Source organism: Miniopterus schreibersii, assembly GCF_964146895.1.
Source record: "Miniopterus schreibersii genome assembly, chromosome: 7".
Taxonomy (NCBI): Eukaryota; Metazoa; Chordata; class Mammalia; order Chiroptera; family Miniopteridae; genus Miniopterus; species Miniopterus schreibersii.
This window is the reverse complement of record NC_138108.1, coordinates 57,281,879-57,307,848: the sequence shown is the minus strand read 5'-3', so window position 1 is coordinate 57,307,848 and position 25,970 is coordinate 57,281,879. Positions and strand designations below refer to the sequence as shown.

Here is a 25,970-nt window from a genome sequence, read left to right as displayed (position 1 = left end):
TCTTACACTTTGGGGCCACTATTAAGAAAAATAAGGGTTACCTGAACACAAGCACTGGAATACTGCAACTGTCCATGATAACTGAGATGGCTACTAAGTGAGTAATGGGTGGGGAGCCTGCATACACACTGGACAACCGGACGAGTCATGTCCTGGGCAGGACATGATTTCATCACATTACTTAGAATGGCATGCAATTTAAAACTTATGAAGTGTTTATTTCTGGAGTTTTCCATTTAATGTTTTTGGACCTCAGTAGAAACTGGAAAGTGAAACCATGGACAAGGGGGACTACTGTACCATATGTTCGCTTTCATCTATTTATTTATTATGCCACAGTTTTGTAGGAAGAGTCATGTTCGTGGGTATTATGTGCAGAGAAGAAAAAAGCAGAAAGGGAAATTATATAGCTAAGTATGTGAATAAATGGTAAGATAAAAGAGAAAGAACTATGTGCCTAGAGCTGAAGGGAACTCAAAGTTTGTCACAGGTACCAATTGTCTTTGGGAGACAAAAAAATGAAGGAGACTCCTCTCATTAGCAATTTGTCACACCTCCTACAGAAAAATAAGGACATTTTTCAAATAATAAAAATAACATAAAATAAATTGTAATAATATTATAATATTATATTAGCTGTGCATTAGAGCTAAATGAAGTGAACATGTTCTATAACTTTCTCATATGCTGATACTTTCTTGGGGGTAGAGATGTGTGCAGTGGAGCAGGGGACAAAGTGTGGGGTGGGGGTAGAGGTGGAGTGAGTGCATACCAGACGGTCTTATGTACACAAGATTTCCTGTGTAGTCTTGTCCTCCTCTTAGGGTAATTCCAGGCCCAGTGAGCATCTTGGGGGTACAGAGACAATCCTAAGAACTCTGGCTAACCCAGAATGTTATAGATGGTCCAAGTCAGGTCTTAACCACCCTTTCTTTTGGTAGTTCAAGCTGATCAATAATTAATTAATCAATCCACTATCTACTGTAGCAAGTTATGGGTATACACTGGTGAGGAAAACATAGCCCCTTCCTTGTGGAATTAAGAGTCAAAAGCATTTCGAGGCACCCTGGAGGTTTTGCTATCTAGGAAGAAGGACACCTACAGCTCCACACTCACAAATTGGGGAAAGCTGGGCGCAAAGTGACCAAGAAAACCGAGGTCTTTTAAGGCCTTTTCATGATATTTAAAAGACCATGCAAGTCATATTGGCTGAATGCTTTTGGCCTTCTTTCCACAGGATATGTTTCAAGAAAGATAAACAAATGATTAGAAAAGACTGCTTGGCCCAGGTGGACAAAGAAAAGATGGAGGTAATTCAGTTGGTTAGAGCACTGTCCCGATACGCCAAGGTTGCAGGTTTGATTCCCAATCGGGGCACATACAAGAAGCAACCAATGAATTAATAAATAAGTGAAACAACAAATCAATGTTTCTCTCTTTCTCTCCTCTTTCTTCTCTTTCTCTCAAATCAATAAATGAGAGAGAGATAAGAAAGAAAGAAAGAAAGAAAGAAAGAAAGAAAGAAAGAAAGAAAGAAAGAAAGAAAGAAAGAAAGAAAGAAAGAAAGAAAGAAAGAAAGAGAAAGAAAGAAAGGGGGGGGTGGAGGGGGCAGGGGCTGAGCAGGTTGGAAACAAGACAAGCAAGAGGAGCAGAACAAATTTCTTTTCCAGAAGTGTCTAATGGCACTTAAAGAAGAGGAAACCTTTAACACACAATCCTGATGACAAGTGCATGTAGCACTTTTCTCAGCTCTGTTGAACATCAATTAAATCACCCTGATGATGATCATTTGAATGGAAATCACTGCATTATTTGAATGGAGTCAGGTTTTCTCTGTCCAACCCTGTTGCCTGGGACTGTTGTCAGCCCCTTGTGAAAGAAAATAAATCTTGGCTACTCTTAAACACCTTTAAACAGCAATTTTCTGGGAGTGCACCCAGAGAGAATAAAGTAACTTCCCCCTCTGACTTCCTCAAAATACGGACTCTGCAATCAGGAGAATGTGGTAAATCTAGTTGATTACCTTTCATTATCATTTATACTATCATTTATATTTGTCTTAGAAAAGAATTAGATGTGACTGAGTAGATGCCCAGCAATCAGAGTGTCAAGGGTTTTTTACTTTGCAGTTTCTTAATTTGAATGCTGGCTTCTCCAGTGTCCATTTTCGTTTGAAAGATTTTAGAACTATGGCTGAGAAACCTTTTGGTTCTAGTACAGTTCAAGAAGCCTTGAACTATAGAAGGCCATGCATGTCAACAATCCATGGGTCCTGCTATAGACTGAACTATGTCACCTCAAATTTCACCTATTGAAGCTTTCACATCCAATGTGACTATACCTGGAGAGAAGGCTTTTAGGGGCTAATTAAGGTTACATGAGGTCATAAATGCAGGGTCAGGATTGGTGGCTTTATAAGAGGAAGAGATTTATTTCTCTTTTTCCCTGCACACACGGCAAGGAAAGGCCATGTGAGCAGAGCAAGAAGGTGGCTGTCTACAATCCAGGAACGGAGCTCTCACCAGGAGCTTGATGGGCCAGCACCTTGATTTTGGAGTTCCAGCCCCCAGAACCGTGAGAGATAAACGTTTGTTGTTTAAGCCACCCTGCCTGTGGTATTTTGTTTTGACAGTCTGAGCAGACCAAGACAGGTCCTTTCACTGTCCCCTCAGAATGCTCTCACCACTCAAGAAACAGAGCATACATGGAAATGAAGGCAGAGGGGAAAGAGGTGACAGAGTGTGAGGGGGTCAGGAAGTGGTTGGAATCATGGGAAGGACTAGTAAGGGTGCTGACTTTGGGAGGTCAGGGTGGATGCGGCCACACTGGCAGATGTATGACCATAAAGTTCAGCTTTCCTGCACCTGGGACTCTATACCGCACACCTGAAGTATTTGTCTATGTCAAGAAGGCTTTTTGGTGAAGAGAGAAGGTATTGTAGAGCTAGACTGCACTGTTCTAATCTTGACTCTCCTAAGTGACCTTGAAGAAAATACTTAGCTCCTCATTTGTAAAATAGTAAACTTGATGGTACTTAAATTACAGAATTTATTTGTGATGCGGGTCTGACTTAGGATAGTGCCTGGCCCATAATCTGTGACTTCCGTGTTAACTATGACTTTGACAGTGGGATTGATCATATACAGGCACAGTTTTCATTTCTCATTGTGGGAAGCCTTTTTAAAGTGTGTTTTAAAATAGAAACCCAGCATCATGGAAGAAAGGTGCTAATGGCTCCCTTCAAAAGAAATAAAATCGGGGCGGGGGAAAAGGTCCAAAGAACAAATTGGCTTTGCCAAGCTTGCAGATTTAGGGTTCATTAGAATTTGTTTCCTGTGTTCCAAGGGGGCAGAGACTAAGGGCTTTAGAACTCACTTTTAGGGAATACTTTTTTTAAACACCTTTTAGATTCCCACTAAATATGTATTTTTAATATTAGCTAAATAATGAGTTTTCCATATTCACCCAAAGTACTATATAAATACCATAATTTTTTTTGTAATCTCCTGAGAGTTAACTTCATTTTATACTTAAGCTTTATTTCATTTGTTTCAAACTATATTTCATTTTCACTTTTCCAATCTGTTCAATAATTGAAGATTTCACAGAGAGAAAGTTCAAAACTATAGCAATGCAGCAATATTTTACAACAAACAGAATGGGGGTCGTTCATGTTCAGATCTGAAGGAGTATGATCCCTATTGGACTCCTGACCAGCCACAAAAATCTAAGGTTAGAGTACAGATACAATGATGACTGGCCACCATCGTTCATATTGCTCTTCCATAATCACCACAAATGAACCATTAGCATGCACTTGAGAATGCCTTTTGCACCATTTCATGGTTGCGATATAAATGTGGTGTAACATATGCGGCTTTTACATTGGTTACAGTTTGACTGCATATTGGAATGCTTACCTCTAACCCAGTATCTGTGTTTGTTAAGTGTTCGTGAAGATCCCACCCAGACATGGTGCATTGTGTTGTTTATGACCCTCTTCCTCTATTAGATTATACATTCCTTGGGGCAGGGATTTTGTTTTATGGGCCAAGCCTAGAATAGTGCCAGCACATAGTAGGTACCATAAAAAATACATGGTCAATGGAAGAATGACAAAATAAAAACTGGAAGATTTAGAATAGAATGCTAATGTCAAATTATTCGTCAAAAAGAGGACATGCAGCTCTAAGAGTCTCGGGAGTCTTAAAGGGTAAGGTGATTTTTTTTCCTATTCCTTCTAATAAAAAAAGAATTCCCTGGGTTATTTCTAAATTTGCACTTAAGGCACATTCCATATAAGACTAGAATCTTCTAAGCAACTCTTCCTGGAGAAGATTAATAGAAGTGAGAAAGACAAAATTAAAGCCTCAACTCAGAGTTCGAAAATCACCTTTTAGTGTTTAAAGAGGCATTAATCATGATCATTAATCAGTAGAAAGGAATGTTCACAAAATGCTCAGAATAAATGTTTGCTGAAGCAAAAAGTCAGAGAAAAGGAAAGGGTACATGCCCAGGGCTGAAGACAAATTTTTTCTTTTTGGTTTAATAGATTAAAGCTGCTCAAAAGGAACAATACACCAGAGGGAAACATTACTGTACAACCTATAAAATACTCCCAAGGTCAGCAAAGCCTCAGCTGTCCGTCCGCCTCCCTCGCCCCCTCCTTGTGCCAGTCATGTTGAGAAATGAGTTTCTTGCAAGCTGGTTTAGATATTATGCTGAGAAGTTACTCAATGCCAAGGATTAGGAAAGTACTTTTCCTTTACTACTTGCTGACAAAAATGAGTTCCAAACATTTTTGGTAATTCTGTGCTTTTAAAATTTTTTTGAGTCTGCCCCATGTCAATGCTCTTTAATTCATTCACTCATGCTAGATCCTCAGGTTTCCCCTTTGGTTTGTGCTTCCGAGAATTCTTCCCAAGCAAGTAACTATACCTCCAAGACTTCTAAGGTCATTAAAAAAATAGCCACAGAACCACAGGATGGAGTTTTTATATGAAGTGACTTAGCTATGTAGAAAGAATAGCTGAGTTTTAAAGTCCCTCTTGGTGTATCTTTGGACATTTATGTAAAACTTATAAGAGTTTTAGCTAAAGACAGAACCAACTGGTTTATGGGGACGCAGGCTTCCCTTGGTCCTAAGCTATTCCATGCTCCCTTTACATCTTCACACACTGAGGGAGCCTATATTATGTTGCTCGGTTATTGAGATGCTGCTACTATAAACAAGGCCATTTTTGTTGCTTGTTTTTCCCCTTCCCTTCATTGCTGCAATAGTTGGGTCCTGGGTGATCCATATAATCGGCCTCTGTGAACACGAACAAAAATTGCGAGGTGGGTGGCTGGGTTAGAGACTGAGGCTTGGAGTCCTAGAGGGCAGGGATGCAAACTGCCCTCAAGTCAGAATTAAATCTATAACCTGAGACTGCACCGTACTGTCATTACTGGTGTCCAAAGCAATCCCACGCTTTCTACAAGTTAATTCCAAGCGGTATCATGGCTCTTTATGTTTACGATCAAATCACTTAGTCTAATTATGCTCCATTTTCTTCTTGTGATTTGACATCATCATGAAAACCCTTTATAGATGCAGATTTATCTTTCCCCAAGAAACTGTTACTACTCCCCAGAATCAAAATTTTCCAAAGCCTACTAGGTTTGGAAACATGAGGCCCAATTCTGTAATCATCTGTCAAAGAACAAAACTAAACAGCTAAATCAGCAAGTAGATAATAAAAGGCAGGTCACAGTTAGACAAAGACATGGTTACTTTTTTATTTGAACGGAAAAAAAGAAAGTATGTTTTAATAAATACTGCAGAAACATTGACCAAACAAACATACAAATTGACTTCAACATTGTAAAAACTGCAACGAAAGTTCTGCTTTTTAACAGTTATAACTTATTTTCTTTTTACAATATTTAAATACAGAAAGCACTTGCCAGCTATTTTGTAATACTGCCCAAAGCATAATGCTGCCTCAGTCAAAGCATATTATGTTGGTAACACGTCTGTATTTTGTGGGAAATGACTGGAATGGTATTTCCTTGCAGAGACAAAACAAAGTGCTTGCGGGACGTAGAACTAGGTTTGTAATTACCTTAATCTCCTCTCCTGCCACAATTTAATGGGAGCGACAGCTTCAACACTTCAAAAATGAAGCTTTATCATTGGAAAGAAAGCTTGTTTTCAACAAGCACCAACAGGTCAGGTCTGGTTTATGCTCTGAAAGAAGCTCTAAAAGGAACTGGTCAGAAATATCTGTAAACTATTTAAAATGCTGATTATTTCAGGTAATAACGGTGATCAAGTACTGAACATGGGCCTTGGCAGACTCTGGTTAAGTGAGGTTTAGCAATCACTCTCTAGAATGGCTAGCATAGTGTCAGGATGGACAGCAGATAATTTTCCTCTAAGGATTCTATAGAGCTTGGACAAGAGGGTCCTCCTCTGATCGTGTTCATTTAAAGAAAGTGAACTAAACCAAAAGATCTCATCAGATGCTGCCAAGTTTGGAGCTTCATCCCCCAAATAAGAGGCCTTTTGCTTTGTACTTTTGGTAACAATTCCAGACAGCTTTCCTCACAAACTGTGCTTTCTGCTATTCCTTCATTATTTCTTCAGGTGAAAACAGTACCTACATTTCCCCCCCCCCTTTGATCATTCATTCTATGACTTCAAACCAAGACACCTTTTATTTGACTTTGCATTTTCATTAACGATGGCAAAAAAAAAAAAAAAAATTAAAAAATCACACACCTTCTTTTCTAAACAGCACACAAAAATATTACCTTGAGCAATTTACCACTTTTTAATGACAATCACAATGATGAACAGAACCATCAGACTGAATGAAAATCAACACTTGTTTTCTATTTGACCGTCTGCATATTTGGCAAGACTGCAAAAGCCTTTCCTTAGAGCCATTTCACTCAGCTATCTCCAGGAAGGCAAGATTTCAAAGCCTCACAAACTTTTCCTCTGGATATCCCACGGGTCCTGATACAATTTCCATTTTAATGATGAGCTAGAAGGAAATTAGATCACATCCTCTAGAAAACTAAACGCTAAGGTCACAGTGCCAGTTCCCCAATGAGGACGGTATATTAATATATACGTTTTGCAAAGGAGATTAAAACACTTAAAAATTAAATCAAAGTAGAGATTCATGAATAGATTATAACAAAGAAAACAATAATGCAAGCACCATTCGGAGCGGGATTTTTCTTCTTGGAGGTACTCGCATGCCTCCTCACCTACCTCTAGCCCATCTGAATCTCTCTTTTTTGGCATATTTCTCAAGTCCCACCAGAACTCTTCAACGCATTCCCTTCTCACCACCTGTTCTACATGCCGAAACTAAGGACAGGATTCCAAAAAGATGAGCATCCTCTCAAATGCCTCCTAAGCCTCCGGAATATGTGACTTTGGCTGTGCACTTCATTCAGACTTCACCTTTTCGTTGTGTTGTTGGTTTTTACACTAAGCTTCCTGGCCCTCGGTAAGGGTAACGGGGGGTTCACATCACAGTGCAGCTCTTCGCTTTGTCCTTCCGTAAGTCCGTAGCGACTGCCGAGAGCTCTGGTCTGCTGGGCATGTGGGAAATGCGCTTTGTGGCCCTCTGCGATTTGTTCCGCTTAACGTTTTTATTTGTTTTGTTTACACAGGCCAAGGTGGCGACGTGAAAAATGTCTCTGACGCTATTTTCCGACTGTAACGCTGAGCATTCAATATAAGTGGCTGCTCCAATCTGTTTGGCCATATTTGCTCCCTGAGAAGTAAAAGAAGAGACTGTTATCAACAGTAAGTCTTTGGGGAAAGGTATAAAGTGTCTAGATAATAATGCATCGTGAAACGTTTCTAATGTTAACTGAATTTTCCAAGTGTTGCTGCAGAAAATACCATTTTTTAAATTTGAACTGCCTTTATCATTTCATAAATATTTCCAGTCGAGACCCAGTCCTAAGATGCTCAACTTTCATCACTCAATAGCTATTGCTTGACATCCCAGAGGTGCTAAAGGTTGATCTAGTGTCACTGGGTCATCAATAAATGAGGACCCCGATCATCAGTTAGCAAGAGGTGATTTAAAGTAAGAGAGAAGCTAAGAAGTGATTCATCTTCACTATCAAGTGTAGCTAAGAGTAGCTAGATACTTTGGTCTTCCAGGTCACAGCAAAGTATAGAATTGCTCAGAGGATCCTACTATTAGAAAGTCAGCTGAAGATCATGAATGTAAATGATACATTTTCCACATGGCTCTGGCAGGGGTGACTCAGGCCCTACCCTGTTCCAGTACCTCATGGGGCACTTGATTTCTCTTTTCTTGACTATATATAGACTCAAGACTAATCAATAGGCTGTACCAAAAACAGGGGTAAGGACAGAATACAGAATCCATTTTGAGATGTATGTAATTAAGTCTTAGGGCCAAAATAAACAGATAAAAGGACATCTATAACTTTTATGACATCTATAACTTTAATAAACACAAAATATGTACTTTCTAAATGTGGACCATACAATCCAGTGTGCAAAACAATAAGAAGGTATATATCAAAATGGTTTATTAAATAGCAAAATTTTTCTTAATTAGAAATTCAAGACAAAAGACGGCAATATTTAAAATAATGAATACTAACAAAAAAAATTCTTGTTCTTTCAACATGCACTCTCTTTAGAATCTGTTTTAAGAGAATAAATTTCTAAAACCAGTTCTCCCTTCTAAATACTTAGGGGAAACGCCTGAAGAAATGATGAGCCTCTAAAAGGCAGTTTTATGGACTGTTCTACTTTACTGGCAAAGGCCTTTTCTTTCTTTACTGTTTTATAGTGCTGCTGAGTGGAAAATAAGTTGAACTGTCTTAAAGAGTATGATGTTGACCACATTCTCTCTTAAATCCAGTGGGAGTTACAGAAATATACAAGGTAGCATGTGACCCATTGTTGATATGCTCAGCAATCAAACATGTGATTGTCCTACTAAATGACAGATCATTCATATTTTAAAAGATTTTTTCAAAGCTTGTCTTATTTATGCATATAAGCACATATGAATCCTTATACAGTAAACCACTAAAAAAAAAAAAAAAAACTTGGACAGCTTCGTGACAGGGTCCAGTATCAATGTATCACAATTTTAGCCAAACCTTGGCCCAGACCACTGTGGTGCTCAGTTTGCAGTGCTGACATTGATCCGAGCTCTGGGCTGCCCAGAAGGAGCTTAGATGCTGCTGTGAAGGTGCAGGCCCCAAAACACGAGCCCCCTCCATCTGTGTTTATAGATGGTTCCAATCTGGACACATGGTACTCAACCTGTATCTTAAAAAGGGTCTTGCACATGGACTTGACCACTGGTTGAGCCTTAAGAAAAGTGGCTACTTTTTATTTTACTTCTCATGAGTGACATTCCATTTCCGTCATTCTTTTTAAAATCCCCACTGGTTCACTGACGACATCCATACCTGGTCATAGGATACTGGTGTCTGTCTGTGGTTGGAGAGCTCCACTAATGTGCTGACATCGGTCCGAAGATCGGATTTGCAGCCAACCATGAGCATTTTGGTGTTGGGACAAAACTCCTGGATTTCACCTTTCCACTATGGGGGGAAAAAAGATGAAACATTAACAAAGCGCTGACACCTATAGAATAGAAAGCAATTTCTCCACTGGAACTGGACTCATAAAGGACATTTAAAAGAAACTGTCACTTCAGATGAAGAAACAAACTTGCATTTGTCTCCTAAGTAGATATTAAGTTTTACTACATTTTAAAATGGATCCACTGGGGAGGACTTATGTATATTATTATCTCTTCTCTCCAAGAGACTTGTTGGGTGTTGTCAGAAGGTAGCTGCAGTAATGTCTTAATTATTGGGGTATCTCTGAAAGATAAAAGTGCCTTAAGTATAATTACATATTGTAACAAGTGATTACATCCTCAGATGTGTTGAGCTGACACTTCCCAGCACAGAAGGCTGGGAACAGGAGCCAGCAGAGGTAGCACTCGCCGAGCCCATCAGGAAAGATGAGCAGCTACCACGTGGTGAAATCTCTATTGAGATTTGAAGGACCGGAGATGGGGTTAACAAACAGGATACCTTGCCTTTAAGGAGCTTCCATTTGAGTGGCTAAATCAACAGGGACCATGACATTGCAAAGTCCCACCTCTTGGAGCTATCAGAAAGGCATCTGGTCCTGTGGCTCATATGCCCTTGAGATACTTTTAAGTTACACTCTTGTTAAATATTTCAATTTCGTGCAATTGGGTTAGTTGTTCCGTGACCTAACAGGGATTATTAGAACTTCCAGAAATGCCTGGCAGGGGATTCTTTTTTAATTGTCCCTTTAAAGAGCAAATGGATGTCCTTTTGTGGTTTCACTTCCTCAAGCCTGAGATAGCCATCAGCATGGGAGTCAGGAGTTCAGAGTGTTCACAGGAGAGCTCTGGCTCTGGCTCTTGGGGAAGAGGGATTAGAGGGGCTGAGATCAGGAATCCATGCCTCCTGACTCTACCCTCCCACACGCACAAATATGTATTAAGTGCTTTACTAAATATTGTGTTGGTTACAAAGATGATTAAGACATAACTGTGCCTTCCAAAAAGGCATTCACAGAAGAGTGGGGGTGATGAAGTCATGTATATAATACTAGATAAGAGGGACATCCTGCAGGAGTGATTGAGAAGACCACCAGAGGAGACGTTTCCAGAGCTAGAGGTGTACTGTGGGCAACGAACTCCAGTCCCAAGTACACCAGTGGACTGAAGGGAGCAATAGATTTTCCCTAAGAGCTCAATTTATCCACCAACTTCACCTTCCTCCCCTTCCCCTCCCTCCCCCCCTCCCTCCCTCCCACCTGTCTTCCTTCCTTCCTTCCTTCCTTCCTTCCTTCCTTCCTTCCTTCCTTCCTTCCTTCCTTCCTTCCTTCCTTCCTTCCTTCCTTCCTTCCTTCCTCCCTCCCTCCCTCCCTCCCTCCCTCCCTCCCTCTCTCTCCAGAATTATTTAGGAGCATCTACCATGTGCTGAATGGCACTGGAGTTAAGAACTGGAAGGTGAATTGAGAAAAATAATACAATCTATCCTGCTCTCAGCCACTCTAACCTCTTTGATATTCAAGGACTTAAAGGATTCAATTAATCAAGACAAACCATAGCAGGGGTTATCGTGAGTCTTAAACCTCACACGAATGTAAAACACACTCATTAATATCTTTAAGGCCAATGTCACTATTCATTTGGTCTCAGAAGACAAAAGCAAAATAAAACAGGAGCAAGGCTTTTCATCATAAATTATACATAAGCCGCCGCTACATCAAGTAAAAACTCCAGTAAATAAGCAATCTCTTTTATCTACAGACAAGCACCAGGCATGCTGTTCTGCTGCTCTTCAGCTGTGTAATGACTTTGGCCTCCCTCCTATGCATGTCTAGCAACTGTTTACAAGCACCGAAGACAGGAAAGGTGTATTCCTGCTTGAATCTGACAAACATTAGCATTTTTTGCTATAGATTACTCAAAACAGAGTTAAAGAGTAAAAAAGAGCCTTTGATTTTTAAGAAAGGCATATTTCATTGAGATAACTGTTTGTTATGTTTAGTAAAGAGATGGGTGATGATTCACCTTCAAACCCTAAGTTTCTATGACTTAAAAGACAAACAATCAAACATGATAAGAAAATATAAATTAATAAAAACACACAAAATGTTACACTGCCTTGGTCTCAACCCCCTCCTCTGTCTAAGCCTTAGTGTATGGAGAAGAGAGGGCTGCAGAGAGAAGAGAGGGCGCTCCATAGAAGGGTCTGATTTTGAAACCCTGCAGAGCTCAAGGCCAGGGCTGAGAACACAGCTAGTGGCTGATCCATGCTGATCCATAGTCAAGCACAAGCCTCTGTAACTACCTGGAGGCTGAGACCTAGACTGGTGGAGACCAAGGAAAGCTCCTCCCTCCTACTGGCCCTCTCAGTACCTGGGACCCACCTGCAACAGGTCCCCTTCCTCTCCACCTCCCCCTGGTTCTGTCCAGAGCTTCCTTAGGCCCCTTTGCCTCCAGAAACCAGGGATGTGTTATCATCTAGAACATGTTTACAACTACTGCTTTTATTAGTATCTGACATCTACCTAATTACAGGTCACCTTGTTTAGTGTCTGGAACACACCCTTATTCCTCCTATATTAGTTCTATTTCTGTTTCTAATAAATAACATTATTACCGAAACACAGCTTCTTTATGAGAACAACTATTAATGCATTCATTTCACTATCTGAGTTGAGGTCAAATGCAAACTTATAAACTAGGACACAATCTATAGGTAAATGAAGGAAGGAAGGAAAGAAGAAAGACATGCTTGACAGAAATCAAATATAATTTCTGCCAAAGGATAAACAGAGGCTCTTAAAAGGGTATTTTGTTTCTTAAAATGAAATAAAACTTTAAGCAGGTTCATCATCAAAACTGGCGACACATGTAGAAACCCTGTTACAGTGTAAAAGTACCCTTTTCAGAGCTCCAACTACACAATATACAGCAGAGTATTAACCAGTGTGTTTGAGCTCCCCAGCCAACCCCATGTTTCTATGTTTTATCTGGGCCAGTAATGAACTGTCCCCATTCCCCAGCACTCGCCTTTTTCAGGACACTGTCCAGAGTCTCTGGTCTACTGATGTCAAAGCAAATCAGCACGGCATCCGAATCTGGGTAAGAGAGGGGCCGGACGTTGTCATAATAAGGCGAACCTGAGAAGAGATAAGATACACAAATTTTCAGATGAAAATCCCTTGCCTGTCATGCATTAACCCTGCCCTTTTGAGTTAAATCCCTTGAATGTCACATGGGGGGCGCCATTCCCACCTCCTCTAATTCTTGGGAGTGAACAGCGAAAAACAACAACAACAACAAAAAACAAAGGCCGAGTAACATTTATTTCTGCCAGAAGAGGGATGGGGCCTCCCTTGTATCTGATGTGAATTGAAAGGGAAGAGCCAGGATCTTTTAGCTGATGTCTGCACAGTTCACAGTAAAGCCCAGGGCGCCTGGGTGAAGGGCCGAGGTTGTTGGAGCCGGATAGTGGGGGGTGCAAACCCCCCTCCACCCCTGAAGGGAGGGCAGAGTTGCTTGGGACTCTGCACACGAGCCTTCATTCACAAATGAAGATGACATTATCCACCTGGGGTTACATAAACCCAGGCAGGGCGTGGCGTTTAGTACAGAATCGGTAAGAATTAACTATGGTTATGGCTGTGTCGGTGCTATTAAAAGCTGAGTGGCAGCCAGCACCATAAATGGAGCTACTTCTAGGGAAAGAGACCAAAACTTAAAATCGCTCTGATAATCCAATAAGGGTGAGTGGGGGAGGGAAGACAGGTAGGTTCAGCTCTTCCAAGAGAAGCAGGGTAAAGCGCATCTGGGCACCCTGTCTCAGTCACAAGGTTGGATAAGCCATCATCGACCTTTGAGCTCACTTACTTAAACTTGCCCCCAAGCCCTACACGGCCTCTCTTCCTGCTACAGCCAAAGCAGGTAATAAATGCCATATTGGAGCACGTCACTTTTTTACACAGTTCCATCTCTGAGAGTGACAGGGAGGCATGATCCAAGGATCTTGGCCTGAATCAAATCCAGGGTACCCTAAAGATTTAAGTTACCAGCCAATTAATTTAACCACAGAACCCTCTAGTCTGTTAGGAAATCTCTTCTTTTCCTTTAGGAATCCCAAAGGGCCCGGCCAGGTGTGGCTCAGCGGTTGAGCATCGACCTAGGATCCAGGCGATGGGGGTTCGATTCCCGGTCAGGGCACATGCCCGGGTTGGGGGCTCGATCCCCAGATCAGTGACTGTCTCATCATCATTGATGTTTCTATCTCTCTCCCTCTCCTTTCCTCTTTCTGGAATCAATAAAGATATATTTTAAAAAAAAAGGAATCTCAAAGGATGGGCAATTACATGACGCTAATTATTATAAAATAGTGTGACTATAAAATCAAAGACAGCTTGCCAATGCTTTTTATTTTTTAAAATCATTTCCAGTATACTGACATTTCACAGGCATAATATGAGAATCATTTTATTAGGAGAAATATATATACGTGTGTGTTGCATTTGACTCCAGACTAGAGAGAGAAAAAAAAATCGAAACCACCAAAGTCTTTTTGAAAACCAATTCCACTTTGACAACACTTTCTATTTCTAGCAGAAAAACATGACACATTGTCTCCTGACAAATCAAAACCTTGATAGTCAATGTCAGGAGAAGAGAAAGACTAAAGAAGCTTTTAAAATAATCTTTTACATTTCTAGCAAAACAAAATTCTTCAAGAAGCTACTCTTGAGATCTGGTATTGTAGTTAGGGTGCACCATCCTCTATTCGCAGTATATTCTGGTCCCTAGCAGTCACTAAGGAGCCCCAGGGGCACTGTGGCCTTTACACTAGCTGCTCTACAGATGGACCAGGACAAGATGAAGCCAGATGTGTCTGCCAATCAAGGAAGAAGGAACCGCTGTAGGAATCAGGAAGAAAGCGTATGACTAAGTACAATCAATCTAAGCAGGAATTTCTCCTGAGTTGCACCAGCTCCCTACCCACATCTAGAATCAGGACCCCGGTGAAGCAGACTGAAGACTGAAAGGCATTTTCCAAAAGCCTGAAGGCTTTACAGTTTCTTTTAAAATCAAGCCATTTTAAATATTAAGGAATATTAGAATGAGGGTGTCTCTGAAAATGACAAGTTGTAGCTCCTGCCTTTTCAGCCACTTAAATCTGAGGTTAAGAGAATAACTCACAAATAATTCACTAATTTAAACATTGCTGAGGGGCATCAGAAATGAGATGGCTTATTGCTCTGTATGGATATACTGGTATTTCTGACTTTCTGAATTGCAACCTCTCCGGTTTGTGTCCAAAGTCTAACTTTGACACGGTTGCTGCTGAAAACATTAAAGGAGTCTCTTTCCAAACAGTCAGAAAATTCCAGGTCATAGAGTGGAAATCCAAGTACCAGCCACGCACTCCAGGATTTCCTCTGCTCTTCAAAGTTAGCAGGAGATGAGCTGACCCCAAATCCATAAAATCAGAGCTTTCCAACAGTGAGGGTTGTCAGAAACCTAACCAGGCTTTCAGACACATCCTTACTTGGAAATCACTTGCTTTCTAGCCTCGATCAGACCTGAACTTGGGAGCACTGGCATCTCCAGGTGACTTATTCCTTCAGAACATGACTGGGGACTAGATGAGAGGACTCCACTGCTAATTTCAGATCTCCAATTACTCTGTACAACATGGAGGCCATCTTTTCCAAATACTACAAAATTTAGAAAAGACAGCTGGAGAATTATGAAGATCTTAAAATAGAATAATCAAAATTGGGACTACCAAGAAAATGGTTTCATCTTTTAAGTCACCACGTGGCTGCAGAGAACACCCCTCCGGCCTTTGTGTGCTGGGATCCCTCCCCCGCACAAAGGGGACCTGGCTTTGTGTTCCGCCCTCTGTGTGTCCTGGAGACTCCCGCTCACTAGAATCAAGCAATCTGCTTTCTGTGCCTGGTGAGCACACCCAAAAAACTGCAAAATTTACACACTGTCCTGACTTAAAATGAAAGAGTTTGCAACTTACACCACATTCTTACGAAGATTTGTTTCTGTTTTTATTTGGTTTAATTATTTTGAATGAAAATACGTATGTATGTGAAGGTTCAGGAAAAATAAACTACCTTGCTTATAGGTGTAAAGAGGCAACTTTTTAAAATAAATTTATTGGGATGACATTGGCTAACAGGATCATATAGGTTTCAACTGTACATTTTTATGATACAAGATCTGTATATTGCACTGTGTGCCCACCATCTCAAGGGGCAATTTTTAAAAAGCTTTCATAAGATCTGATTAGGAACGATCCTGTCCTATCACTTCTGTTAATGAACAGCACACTTTTAGATCAACAGGGGTGTCCAAAGGTGGTAATAAAACTGATCTCTACATTTATTAGTTATAAGTATAATTTGTCTAACCACTAACTACAAGAGTAATTTGTCATTAAAAATAACAAGACCACTTACTCATTATATTTTTGGATGGGGTAAGGTTAAAACTCTTTTTGGATAGGAAAATCTACTGCTTCTATTTTTTCATAGAAAAAACGGATACAGAATTATAAAAGAAAAAAAAAAAAATCTACCTGAAAAAATACCTAACAATTCATCAGCTAAGCAGGACCTTCAGGAAAAAGAAAAAAGATCCTGTGTAACTTGGCAGTGTTTACTCTGTGTTTAAGCACTTTGGATTCTTCCCTGTTCCCTCTATAAAGCCCATGCTACTGCACAAAGAAAGCAAAGCTGGAGAGCGCACGCTGTAATCACAGGCATGTGTGGTAGAACTCGCCAGCCAAGAAAAAGTGAAGAGGAATTCCAGGAATGCCCCTGTGAAGTGAGAAGCAACACAGGGAGGCACAGAAGTGACACCAAAGCCAGGGAGCTGAAAGTAAGCTCCTGAAACAGGAACCATGTTCAGAGCCCTTAACTCCCACATCCCCCCACAAAAGTCTTAAAACAGTCTGTTAAGCCAAACAGCAACACATTAACTTTATTTATATATATATATATATATATATATATATATATATATATATATATATATATATATATATTTTTAATGATGCAGGTGCACAGCTTCCAGGGTAACTGCATAACTAAAACAATACATGAAAGAGCTCTGCACATTTTTTACTATGTAGGAAAGTACGCAACTCTAACTGCAGTACACAGTAGGTACTGACATCTGTACCCCAGTACCCAAGAATGTACTACAGCTAGTACAAGTCTAGGTACTGCGCTTTCTCAAATAAAACTCTTTCTCAGCATGTGGGACAGGCTTCATGCATATGGAAATCTCAGCTGCAGCATTTCTTATTATGCCAAAGCACACAGCACTTTTCCAAAGTCCTTTCTAATTAACCTATCAGACCATAAAGGGAAAACTTCAGAAAAATTCTGTATCTTAAAGAAACAACTACACCACATAGGCACCCCGCCCCTAAAACACCTTTTTGCTTGGGTGTAGATTACAATAAGTGCACGTTTGTGGTTCTCAGAGCTCCTCAAGCTTGGCAAACATCAGCAAAGTTCTGAAAGGCTTTTGAAACGTCAGGTCTACCCATCTTTGTCTTCAAGATCATTAACTCTGGGTGAGAGCAGTATTTCCAGCCCAGGAACAGTCACGAAAGCCTCACCCAGAAACTGATTCTGCAGACACATACCTGCCTGTTTACGTCACTCTTTCACAAAGACAGAACATACCATATATGTACAACATTAATTGTATATGAAAGAAGATTCATGCCCAAAAGGGAGGCTTTATGGAAGCTTTTGCAAAACCAGTTCAAACACTTTGAGGCTCTATAGGAGCCTGAGAACTGAAAACTCTTCCAGTTGAATATTTCATAAATATAATTTCTTTTACTTGAACCTTAAATTAAAAAACTTCCTATCCCCCCTTAAGAAATTCCTAGCACGAACAATAAAATTAGGAAAATTGCATATCATTTGGCAGAGAAAATAGATTAACTTTTGATATTTTTATTGGCCACCAAGAGAACATCTGCACCAAGCAGCAGCAAACATCTGAGACTATGATCTGCCCAGTTACCAGCGGATCCCATTCCGTCATGCCACCTCCACTCACAGTGAAAGCTCCCAATTAGCAACAATCTCAACGACGTGAATCAAGTCTGAGCAGAACTTCTGTGCCTGGCACAGTATAAAACTCTGAACTCTTTCCCCAAGTAGTGTGCCCCACAAATGCGATGCCCACAAATATGCAACAAACATTCCCAGGAAAAGTATTTTGTTTCTTCTACAGGTCTGGATTAACTGGAATTACGAACATATTTTATGAAAATTGGGGGGGGGGGGCACTTCTGTGTTGCTATAAAAATAGAAGCAATATTTTCAATTTCTGGGGGCAATGCAGATGCATAGTTGGAAAGCCAATGAGGTAGAAATAAGATTGCTGTTTTGGGGCTGTAAATAAAACATTAGCCTTAAACTCCTAGTCTTCCTGAGGTACTTAAAAAAAATAAGAATCAAAATATTCTACTTAAAGTCAACTATGGTAAGTCACAGAGCTTTAGGGCAAAGAGTAGATATGGATATACTTTTTTAAATAACATTATCCAGCCCTGGCCGGGTGGCTCAGTAGGTTGGAGCATCGTCCCATACACCAAGAGGTTGCAGGTTCGATTCCTAGTCAGGGCATATATGTAGGTTGTGGGTTCAATCCCCTATTGGGGCTCATATGAGAGGCAACCAGTCAATGTTTCTCTCTTTCTCTAAAATAAATTTAAAAACAAATAAACAAACAAACGAACATATCTTCAGGTGAAGATTTAAAAAAATGGCACTATCCTTTGGTAACAGATGAAAGACTTTTTGTTCCATATACTACTTGAATCCTTGGAGAATAGTCCACAGGTGAATTCACCTTGCCACATCCTGTCATCAGGCTCACTTTTTAAAATCAATGTGCACAACACCTGGTCACACTTCTGAGGCAGCTCACATTCCATGTCAATGGGAATTTGTTTTGTCAAGGGGGTCTCTGAGTAAAGCTGCCAATATATAGCAAATGAGAAGACATTTACAGGGCATCAGAAAATGGCTGAGCTGCAACTAGTTCACTTGGCCCAGCCCACCAGGTACCATGACCTTCCTGGAAAAACTATTGACCCTGGGTGTCATAGCTACATGCAAAAGAACAGGATTAATGAGGAAGCATCTGGCTATTTCAGGTGGCATCAGAATGACCAATATGGACTCCTCACTGAAATGCGCAACTTAGCAAGAAACTAGGCTGGAGGAAACCCAGCACTACGTGGGGTTTAAATTTAAAAAAAAAAAAGAAGAAGAAGAAGAAGAAGAAGAAGAAGAAGAAGAAGAAGAAGAAGAAGAAGAATCTAGAGATAGATGTAGAGACTTAGAAAGGGAATTTATGCTTTTTTTGATCCATAGTTTAAATTGAAATTGTTGCGTGGTGGACAGATCTCCAGATGTTGCTTATTGGAAATCACCATCCAAACTTAGAGCTCTGTTATGCCTTAATCTGTATCTCTTACAGGGTTTCAGGGTAAAAACTCAAGTTGAACCTGGTTTTGAAACTCTAAGCTCCTAGGGGTCATCACCACCTAGGGCTGAACTGGTTGTCTGCAGTTTGCCCTTGGCAGTCACATCACAAGCACCCATGAGTCTTTGGCTTTGTAAATTCCTGGCTTCTTTCTTTCTCTAACAAGGTTAATTTAAGTCAGACTTCAGCTTTCAGAATCTTGGTTTCCTTTGATAATTATTAAATACCAAGTGGGAGGGATGTTTAAGACTTCTTAAGAACTGATTCAATTTCTAGAGATAAGAAAGGCATGACGGTGGGCTTCAGTGAGCAGTGAGTAACAAGTCAGGGGCTTGGGCTGGCCCTGTGGCCTTCAGCAATTCTTTGGATCCTCTCCTTGATAGGTGAAACCAGCTTTGGAGCCTGGGGACTCACCGTCCTATAAACCAATATTATAGCAGCAAATATAAGGCTGTTAGTACCCTGAGGGCAGGAGCTGCTCCTGGTCCACTCTGCACTGTCCTCTCCCTGCTCCCACAGCATCTAGTAGAATTCATGCACACAGAATGCCCTAAAAAAGGTTTTATAATCCTTTCTGTATGTCTTGCCTAGATGTGTTAATTTACGTCTTAAATCACACAAAAAAGGACCAGTGATCTCTTTTGAAGCTGCTTTTCTGAATTAATTATACACTAATCTCCAACACAGCTGAAACATTTCCATCCCTATTATGAAATATTTCAATAGAGTGCTTGTCACAGAGACCGTTCTCTAAACTTATGTGTAAGCTACTAATATAACAATACAGATAGTCTTATATTTGTAAAGGAGTTTGCCCTTCAACTCAGGCCATAAGTAATTAAGATTTTTCTTTCCTCCCTTTTCCTTTAAGTATAAAATTTAAAGAATATTACATGTTCTGTTAATAATGTTAAAAACTAATATAGGAAGTGCTAACTTTAGCACTTAGGGTCTAAAAGAAGCTTGTATCATGACAAGATTCAAAAGAGTATTCATGAGGCAAAAGCATAGTTATTGTGGGGGAATTTCAGAAGCTGAATTGAGTATTTTAAAACTAATAATATTCCTGAAATAAAATGTGCATTAACGTGCCTTGGTTAAAAGCTGGCATGAATGATTATTATCCCGTAAATCACATGTGCTGAAATTACACTGCAATCATATCACTTAGGAAAGATATGGTGATCCTTAAATGACTAAGTTTCTATTATTAGTAGTCATTTGGCTCCACGCTACAAATTGCTTCCATGCTTGGCAAATGTGGCCAATTCTGAAGCACATGATAATCTCAACCTATCACTTCAAAATGATGAACCCGTGACCCACAGTTTTGCAGAAACTTATTGAGTAAATTTCAAAATCATTCGGGGCATTTCTGAAGCTATTAATAAAAATGTTCATCTTCTTAATGAAAAGTGAATACTTCTCATTAAAATCAAGAAATTATGGATCTATATCCAACGATTACCTTTGCCTCTCCACCCCAACCACCTTTTAGAGGATTCCTGGTAGCCATTAGTTCAAAGGTTTTGTTTACTTTCAGGGGGGCTGGAGTGACTTTAAGTAGCCATCAGAAATCAACTGGCCAAGTGCCACTATGGTTGCTTTAACTGGTGTGTGCACTGGGGGTGGAAGGGAGAAGCTGCTTCCTACCTGAGCAGGATCTATCAGCACAAGGGATGCCTGACAATGGAATTACACAATAACCACGTGGAACAGGGCACTTGGTGCAAGGACCTCATCATAAGTGGAATATGAGCTACACTAAGCGGGGACAGTTTCCTTCTCTCCACTCCCCACCCCACCTGAATTATATGACTCTTAGAAACAGGGCCTTATTTTAATTAACAATGCATCTCTAAGGCCTCACATAGGGCCTGCACATAGTAGGTGCAGAGAAAAAGAGGGAGCTAGAGAGAAAATGGAAAAGGAACTGTTAAGTTACTGTGCCTTAAAAAGTGGGGAATGAATTATCTTCTCTCTTGGTGCAAAGAGGCCCCACATAGTGTACTTGCACTTGATGTTCTTTCCTACACCAAAATTGGCAGAGCTTTGCCGATGCACACTGTATGACTGCTGGGGGAAAAGGAGACCCCTTATGAGAATTGCTTCATTCTCCTGAATGTTTGCCCCTCTCCTAGGAGGCTAAAGAGGGTGTGAATGCCATCCAAAGGACAAAATTTATTCAGTTTTTCTCTCTATATAAGAGAAGTTAGGAACATCTAATTTTTCCTAAATCTCTTAATATTCACAAAGTTTTAGAAAGGAAAAAAAAAGACATTAGGGATTTTAGAGACTTAGTTTAGATCTTATCTCCAGAGTTAAATTGATAGCAGGTGCAAAAATAAATGTATCAAGAGGCATAAGGCACATGAAATTATTTTCACAACCTGAACTAAACAAATGTCTTAGTGGGCAAAGAAAATGTCAAATATTCATCAAAAAATAGTCTTGTTTAGAAATTTGCCATGAAAAGCTCGAGATGCAATGGAAAATGTTAAAGATACTTGAAATGATTAGCTGTTGATGCAATGGCTCTTGCTCGATGTTTTTTGCTCATGAATGAATGACAAACCATTTTTAGTGAAAAGAGTCTATTCTTAGAATTTAAGCAGTGCTTGGTAGCTGGGTTTAATTAACTAATATTTTGTCTCTCAAACAACATAATGGGATTCTAACGAATTCCCTTATGCCTTTTTTCCATTGGTATAAATCTCAATTCGAACAAAGATTTCATTATGGAATAATTTTCTTAATCACAGTTTTTTCAAGCCTTTATATTTTAGTTAAACATGCATAGGTTTTGTTTCATTAAGTAAAAATACAAGTGATTATCTCACTACAGACTTCATTTCAGGTGATTATCTTTAATTTGGTGAAAGGCAATGTTTATAAAGTTGACATTCTTTGTGCACAGGTAATTCAGCGGTAATAAATGTCAGGGAATCTCATCTCCTTGGAAACTGCATATTCATTTGTTCATGCAACACACTTTATTGGGTGACTACTGTGTGTGAGACAAGATGCTATGTATGCAGAGACTACAAACCACAGAGTTTGAATTAAATACCTGGAAATATCTGAAGCGATATTTATCTGCACACGTGAAGCATAGCCTCTAACTATAAAATGCCCACATTTGGTTTCCTTTGAAAACCAATGTGATTTTTTTCTGCTAAAAAAAAAAAAAAAAAAGTCAATTTTGCCCTTTGGGGGCCTAATCGAAAAATCTTCGTTGGTGGTCCTGTGACTCTGGAAGCCTGAGAAGGGGGAGGGATAACCCAGCTTTCCTGTAAGCCCATCCATGCCCCTCCCCTGCCCAAATGAGTCTCCTTCCTATATCCACCAGGAAGCAGTGGCTCTGTCCAGAACCTGGCTTGCTTTGTGGGTGGTGAAAACCCCTGCATGGGATGCCAGATCCACTGGGACTAAGAGCTGAAGCCAGCCAACATCCTGGGAAACAAAAAGACTTGCTTGTCCAGTGTACTAAAGCCAAGAAGCAAAGGGCTGGGAGAGATGCACATTATCTAGCTCTCTATTCTCTGTTTTCAGATAATGAAAAGAGACTCGGGGAGGTAGGGGATTTGTACACAGAAGTCCCTGGTAACCAGTAGCTAAGATCTAAACAGAGCTTCCTATCAACGACTGGATCAGATTCACAGCCCTCACGCCTAAACACTTCTTACCATGCCTTAGGTCCAAATAGAGCTGGGGGCGGGGAGCTGTGTTACTAGTACTAATTATTGGTACCAAACCAGCTGTCCTGCCCACCAGGTATAGCAAATGCCATGATATGTCTGGGAATTAGATCCCATTAAGTACTAGGCTCTGCAACAATGCTGATGATAGGAACTACTGAAGTGAGAAAACACCAGCATTCTATCAACACCTTCCCCGCAGCTGCGGTGCTGTGTGCAATCCCCAACACAAAACACGATGAGGTCCTGGTCCTGCTGCCCTTGGCAAGGGTCCAGGAAGAGCCTGGCTCTCCAGGGAGAAACAAAACCGGCGCTTCCCGCTGCAGCACTCGGAGCATCTGGCAGCGGCCGAGAGAGGCGCTCGTGCGAGGCTCCCCGCTCGCCTTTGTGCACGGGACTGCCTCCGGCGATCCGGTCGGCCTGGTCCCTTCCTCCCGCTCTCAAATCCCCAGGGTCCCTCCGGGGCTCCAGGGGTTAAAGCCGAGGTGGTGGGGAACTCGCGCTGCCCAGAAGCACCTCCGCGGGGCTCCTCCCAGCTGGGCCGCGCTCCATCCCGAGGCCTCCGCAGCTTGACAGCAAAACCTGCGTGCTGGCACTTGCGCGCCAGTTTCACAGGGGGTTTGGCTCGGTTCCCCCGCGGCCGCCCGGCTCCCCGCTGAACTCCCAGGCGTCAGGGTAGGGGCTTTGACCCGGCCTCCGCCGCGGCGCCCCCTCCCCCTGGGGCAATACCCTTCGCTCCCGGCACCGCGGACTAGGGCGGCGGGGGCCCGCATCTCAGACCGAGATTCCGGGGGGTGCCCCCGCCCCTCGCCGCGGTTAGAACCCGCAGGAAACCCTGAGAGCCTCACGCAGGGATCCTCCCCCCTCCCCCCGCGGGCACCCCGCCCTCCCTACCACCACCGCGGGCCAGGTAGATGGGTGGGCTCGTGGGAAGGCAATCACCCGGTCTTGAACCCCAGACCCTTGAAAATAATTCACCGCGAAACCAATAATTCAACTGGACGGGAAGGTCAAAGGCGAACAGTGCGGCCCGCGCCGCCTCGTAGGCCGGCGGGGGGTGAGGCACTAGGGTCAGGGGGGGCACGGCGCGGGCGGCGGCGGCGGACCGCGCGCTCGCGAGGCGGGGCGGGGGGCGGGGCGCTCAGGCCCGCGGGCCGCGCCGGGAGGAGGCGGGCGGAGCGGGCGGCGCGCCCGGCCCAGCGCGTTCCCCGCGGAGGCGTCACGTGCGCCGGTGCCGCCCGCGCCCGCTCGGCTCTCCCTCCGCCCCGCGCAAGGGCGGGATCCAAATGCAACTGCGTCGCTTCAGGGATTTTCTCCCACCTCCCGCTTCCCACCGTCCCCGCTGTGCTCCCCGCGTCCCAGAAAATCAGCAGGTTAGATCCCGCAGGGGCGCCCGCCGGGAGCTAGGTGGCTCCGAGGCGGTGCACATGTCACCCCAACATGGAGCCACCTTGGCAGCGGCGAGGCGACTCCGGCACAGCCCCGCGAGCCAACCGCTCCCTGGCCGCCCGGCTACAAGCGGTTCCCACCGCGGGGTCACCCAGCGGGCACACAGAGCTTTCCCTCCCCACTCTCATACCCCCACCCCCACCCAGAAGGGGCAAAACTGTCACCCAGCAGGGACCTCGGGAACCCCTCGGAAAGGACGACGTTAACCAAGCGGCGGCAGAGCGCTGGCGGCGCGCCGGCCGGTGCTGAGAGCCGCCAGGCTCCGGGTCCCCGGACCCGCACGCACCCCAGAGCCGCTGGACACCCGCCCACAGCGCCGCGCGGTCCGGTGACTTACCCGAAGTGTCCCATAGGCTCAGTTCTATTCTTTGTGTGTCGATTTCAAAACTGGCCGTGTAATTCTCAAACACTGTAGGGACGTAATTCTGGACGAACAAAACGGACAGAAGGAAAGAGCGCACAGAGGTTATCTTAAAATGTACGACGCCACACTACACCCTCTGAAAAACTGCCTCGATTTAAAAATTAAAAAAAATAAAATCCAGTCACCCAAGAAACATGAGGACCCTTTCCTAAATCCCCGTCTGACTCCCCACTCGCCCCACCCAGCTCCCCAAGACGCGAGGATCCAAACCTCCCAACCCCAGGTTCCGCACGCAAGACCCGACAAGTTTCAGAGCTACCAGCAGATGTGCAGGCGCGTCCCAACCCCTAGACGCTTCCTGCCCACTTTCCCTCTCCAGGTAGGCTAACCAGGGGGAAAGTAATAAGCGGTGAGAAAGATAGCTTTTGGAAAATGGGTGAAGAGGTAAAGCAACGGGAAACCCACCTGGAGAGCGGGGACCCCGCGAGCCGCCCCTCCGCGAAGCCGGGGCCGCGCACTCACCTCGGGGAAGCAGTCTTTGGCGAAGACGTGCAGCAGCGCGGTTTTCCCACACTGGCTGTCTCCCACCACTACTATCTTGCATTTCACGTTCTGATTAGGATCCATGATCGATTTACTGGATAATTTCTGGCTGGCTCTTCTCTCCTTCATTGATCTTGTCTTATTGTCTCTTAGAACAGAAATTTTTCTTTTAAGAGGAAAATATATATATATATTTCTCTCTCTATAAAAAGCAGATATAAAAAAATAAATTGCAAAGCTGGTGGGAACCTCGGAAGCACGGCTCGGACGAGGAGAGCTGGAGGAGCAGGCTCGTGACTCCCCTCCAACAAGTTTTACGCTTGACTCCACACCACGTTCCCCAAGTCCAATTCCGATCCGACTGCTTTGTTTCACGCTCCCCGCCCGGCTTTATACGCTCGGCCTTCCAATCCTCTTCTTTCTCAATGAGAGAAGGAAACCGATCCGCCTCCTCCCCTTTTATGGAGCCTGGGAGCGAGCGCAGTCTGGCGGCTCGCGGACAATGTAAGCAGTGCGCCCTCTAGGGTGACCGCGCGGGATCTACTCCCCGACCGGGGCTCTGGGACAACTTCGCTCCAAGGACGCTTTGCTGGTGGACTGGACTGTGCAAGCCCAGGAGGAGATGGAAAACTGAACCTGTGTGCATACTGATTTTTACTACAATTATTTTAAAAACGTCTTAATAAGGACTGATCTACAGAAGCCGCATGAACATTTATGAAACAAAAACATTTGTCTCCCTGGTTAAGACATCCTTATAAAAACATAGGAAGCAAGTCTTGGGTGGGGAAGGGTTAAGTG

General features: G+C 42.6%; 1 protein-coding gene across 1 annotated transcript; it reads right to left on the bottom strand.

Moving 5' to 3' along the window:
* Positions 1-5,764: 5,764 nt before the first annotated feature.
* RND3 (Rho family GTPase 3) lies at positions 5,765-25,604 on the bottom strand. Its single transcript, XM_081141999.1, has 5 exons — positions 25,149-25,604; positions 24,600-24,687; positions 12,630-12,739; positions 9,469-9,603; positions 5,765-7,775 (listed from the first exon to the last, which is right to left on the bottom strand). The coding sequence occupies exons 1-5, from the start codon at positions 25,296-25,298 to the stop codon at positions 7,524-7,526; spliced, it is 735 nt and encodes a 244-aa protein (XP_080998125.1). The 5' UTR covers positions 25,299-25,604; the 3' UTR covers positions 5,765-7,523.
* Between the last annotated feature and the right edge of the window lie 366 nt (positions 25,605-25,970).

Bases quoted from the DNA above. Each gene is read 5' to 3' on its own strand.
- RND3 (XM_081141999.1), bottom strand. From the start codon at position 25,298: ATGAAGGAGAGAAGAGCCAGCCAGAAATTATCCAGTAAATCGATCATG. The intron at 12,740-24,599 runs GTAAGTCACCGG...ATCTCTTCTCAG, and splicing joins GAGCCTATGGGACACTTCGG to GTTCGCCTTATTATGACAAC. The intron at 9,604-12,629 runs GCGAGTGCTGGG...TTCCCCCCATAG, and splicing joins TGGACAGTGTCCTGAAAAAG to TGGAAAGGTGAAATCCAGGA.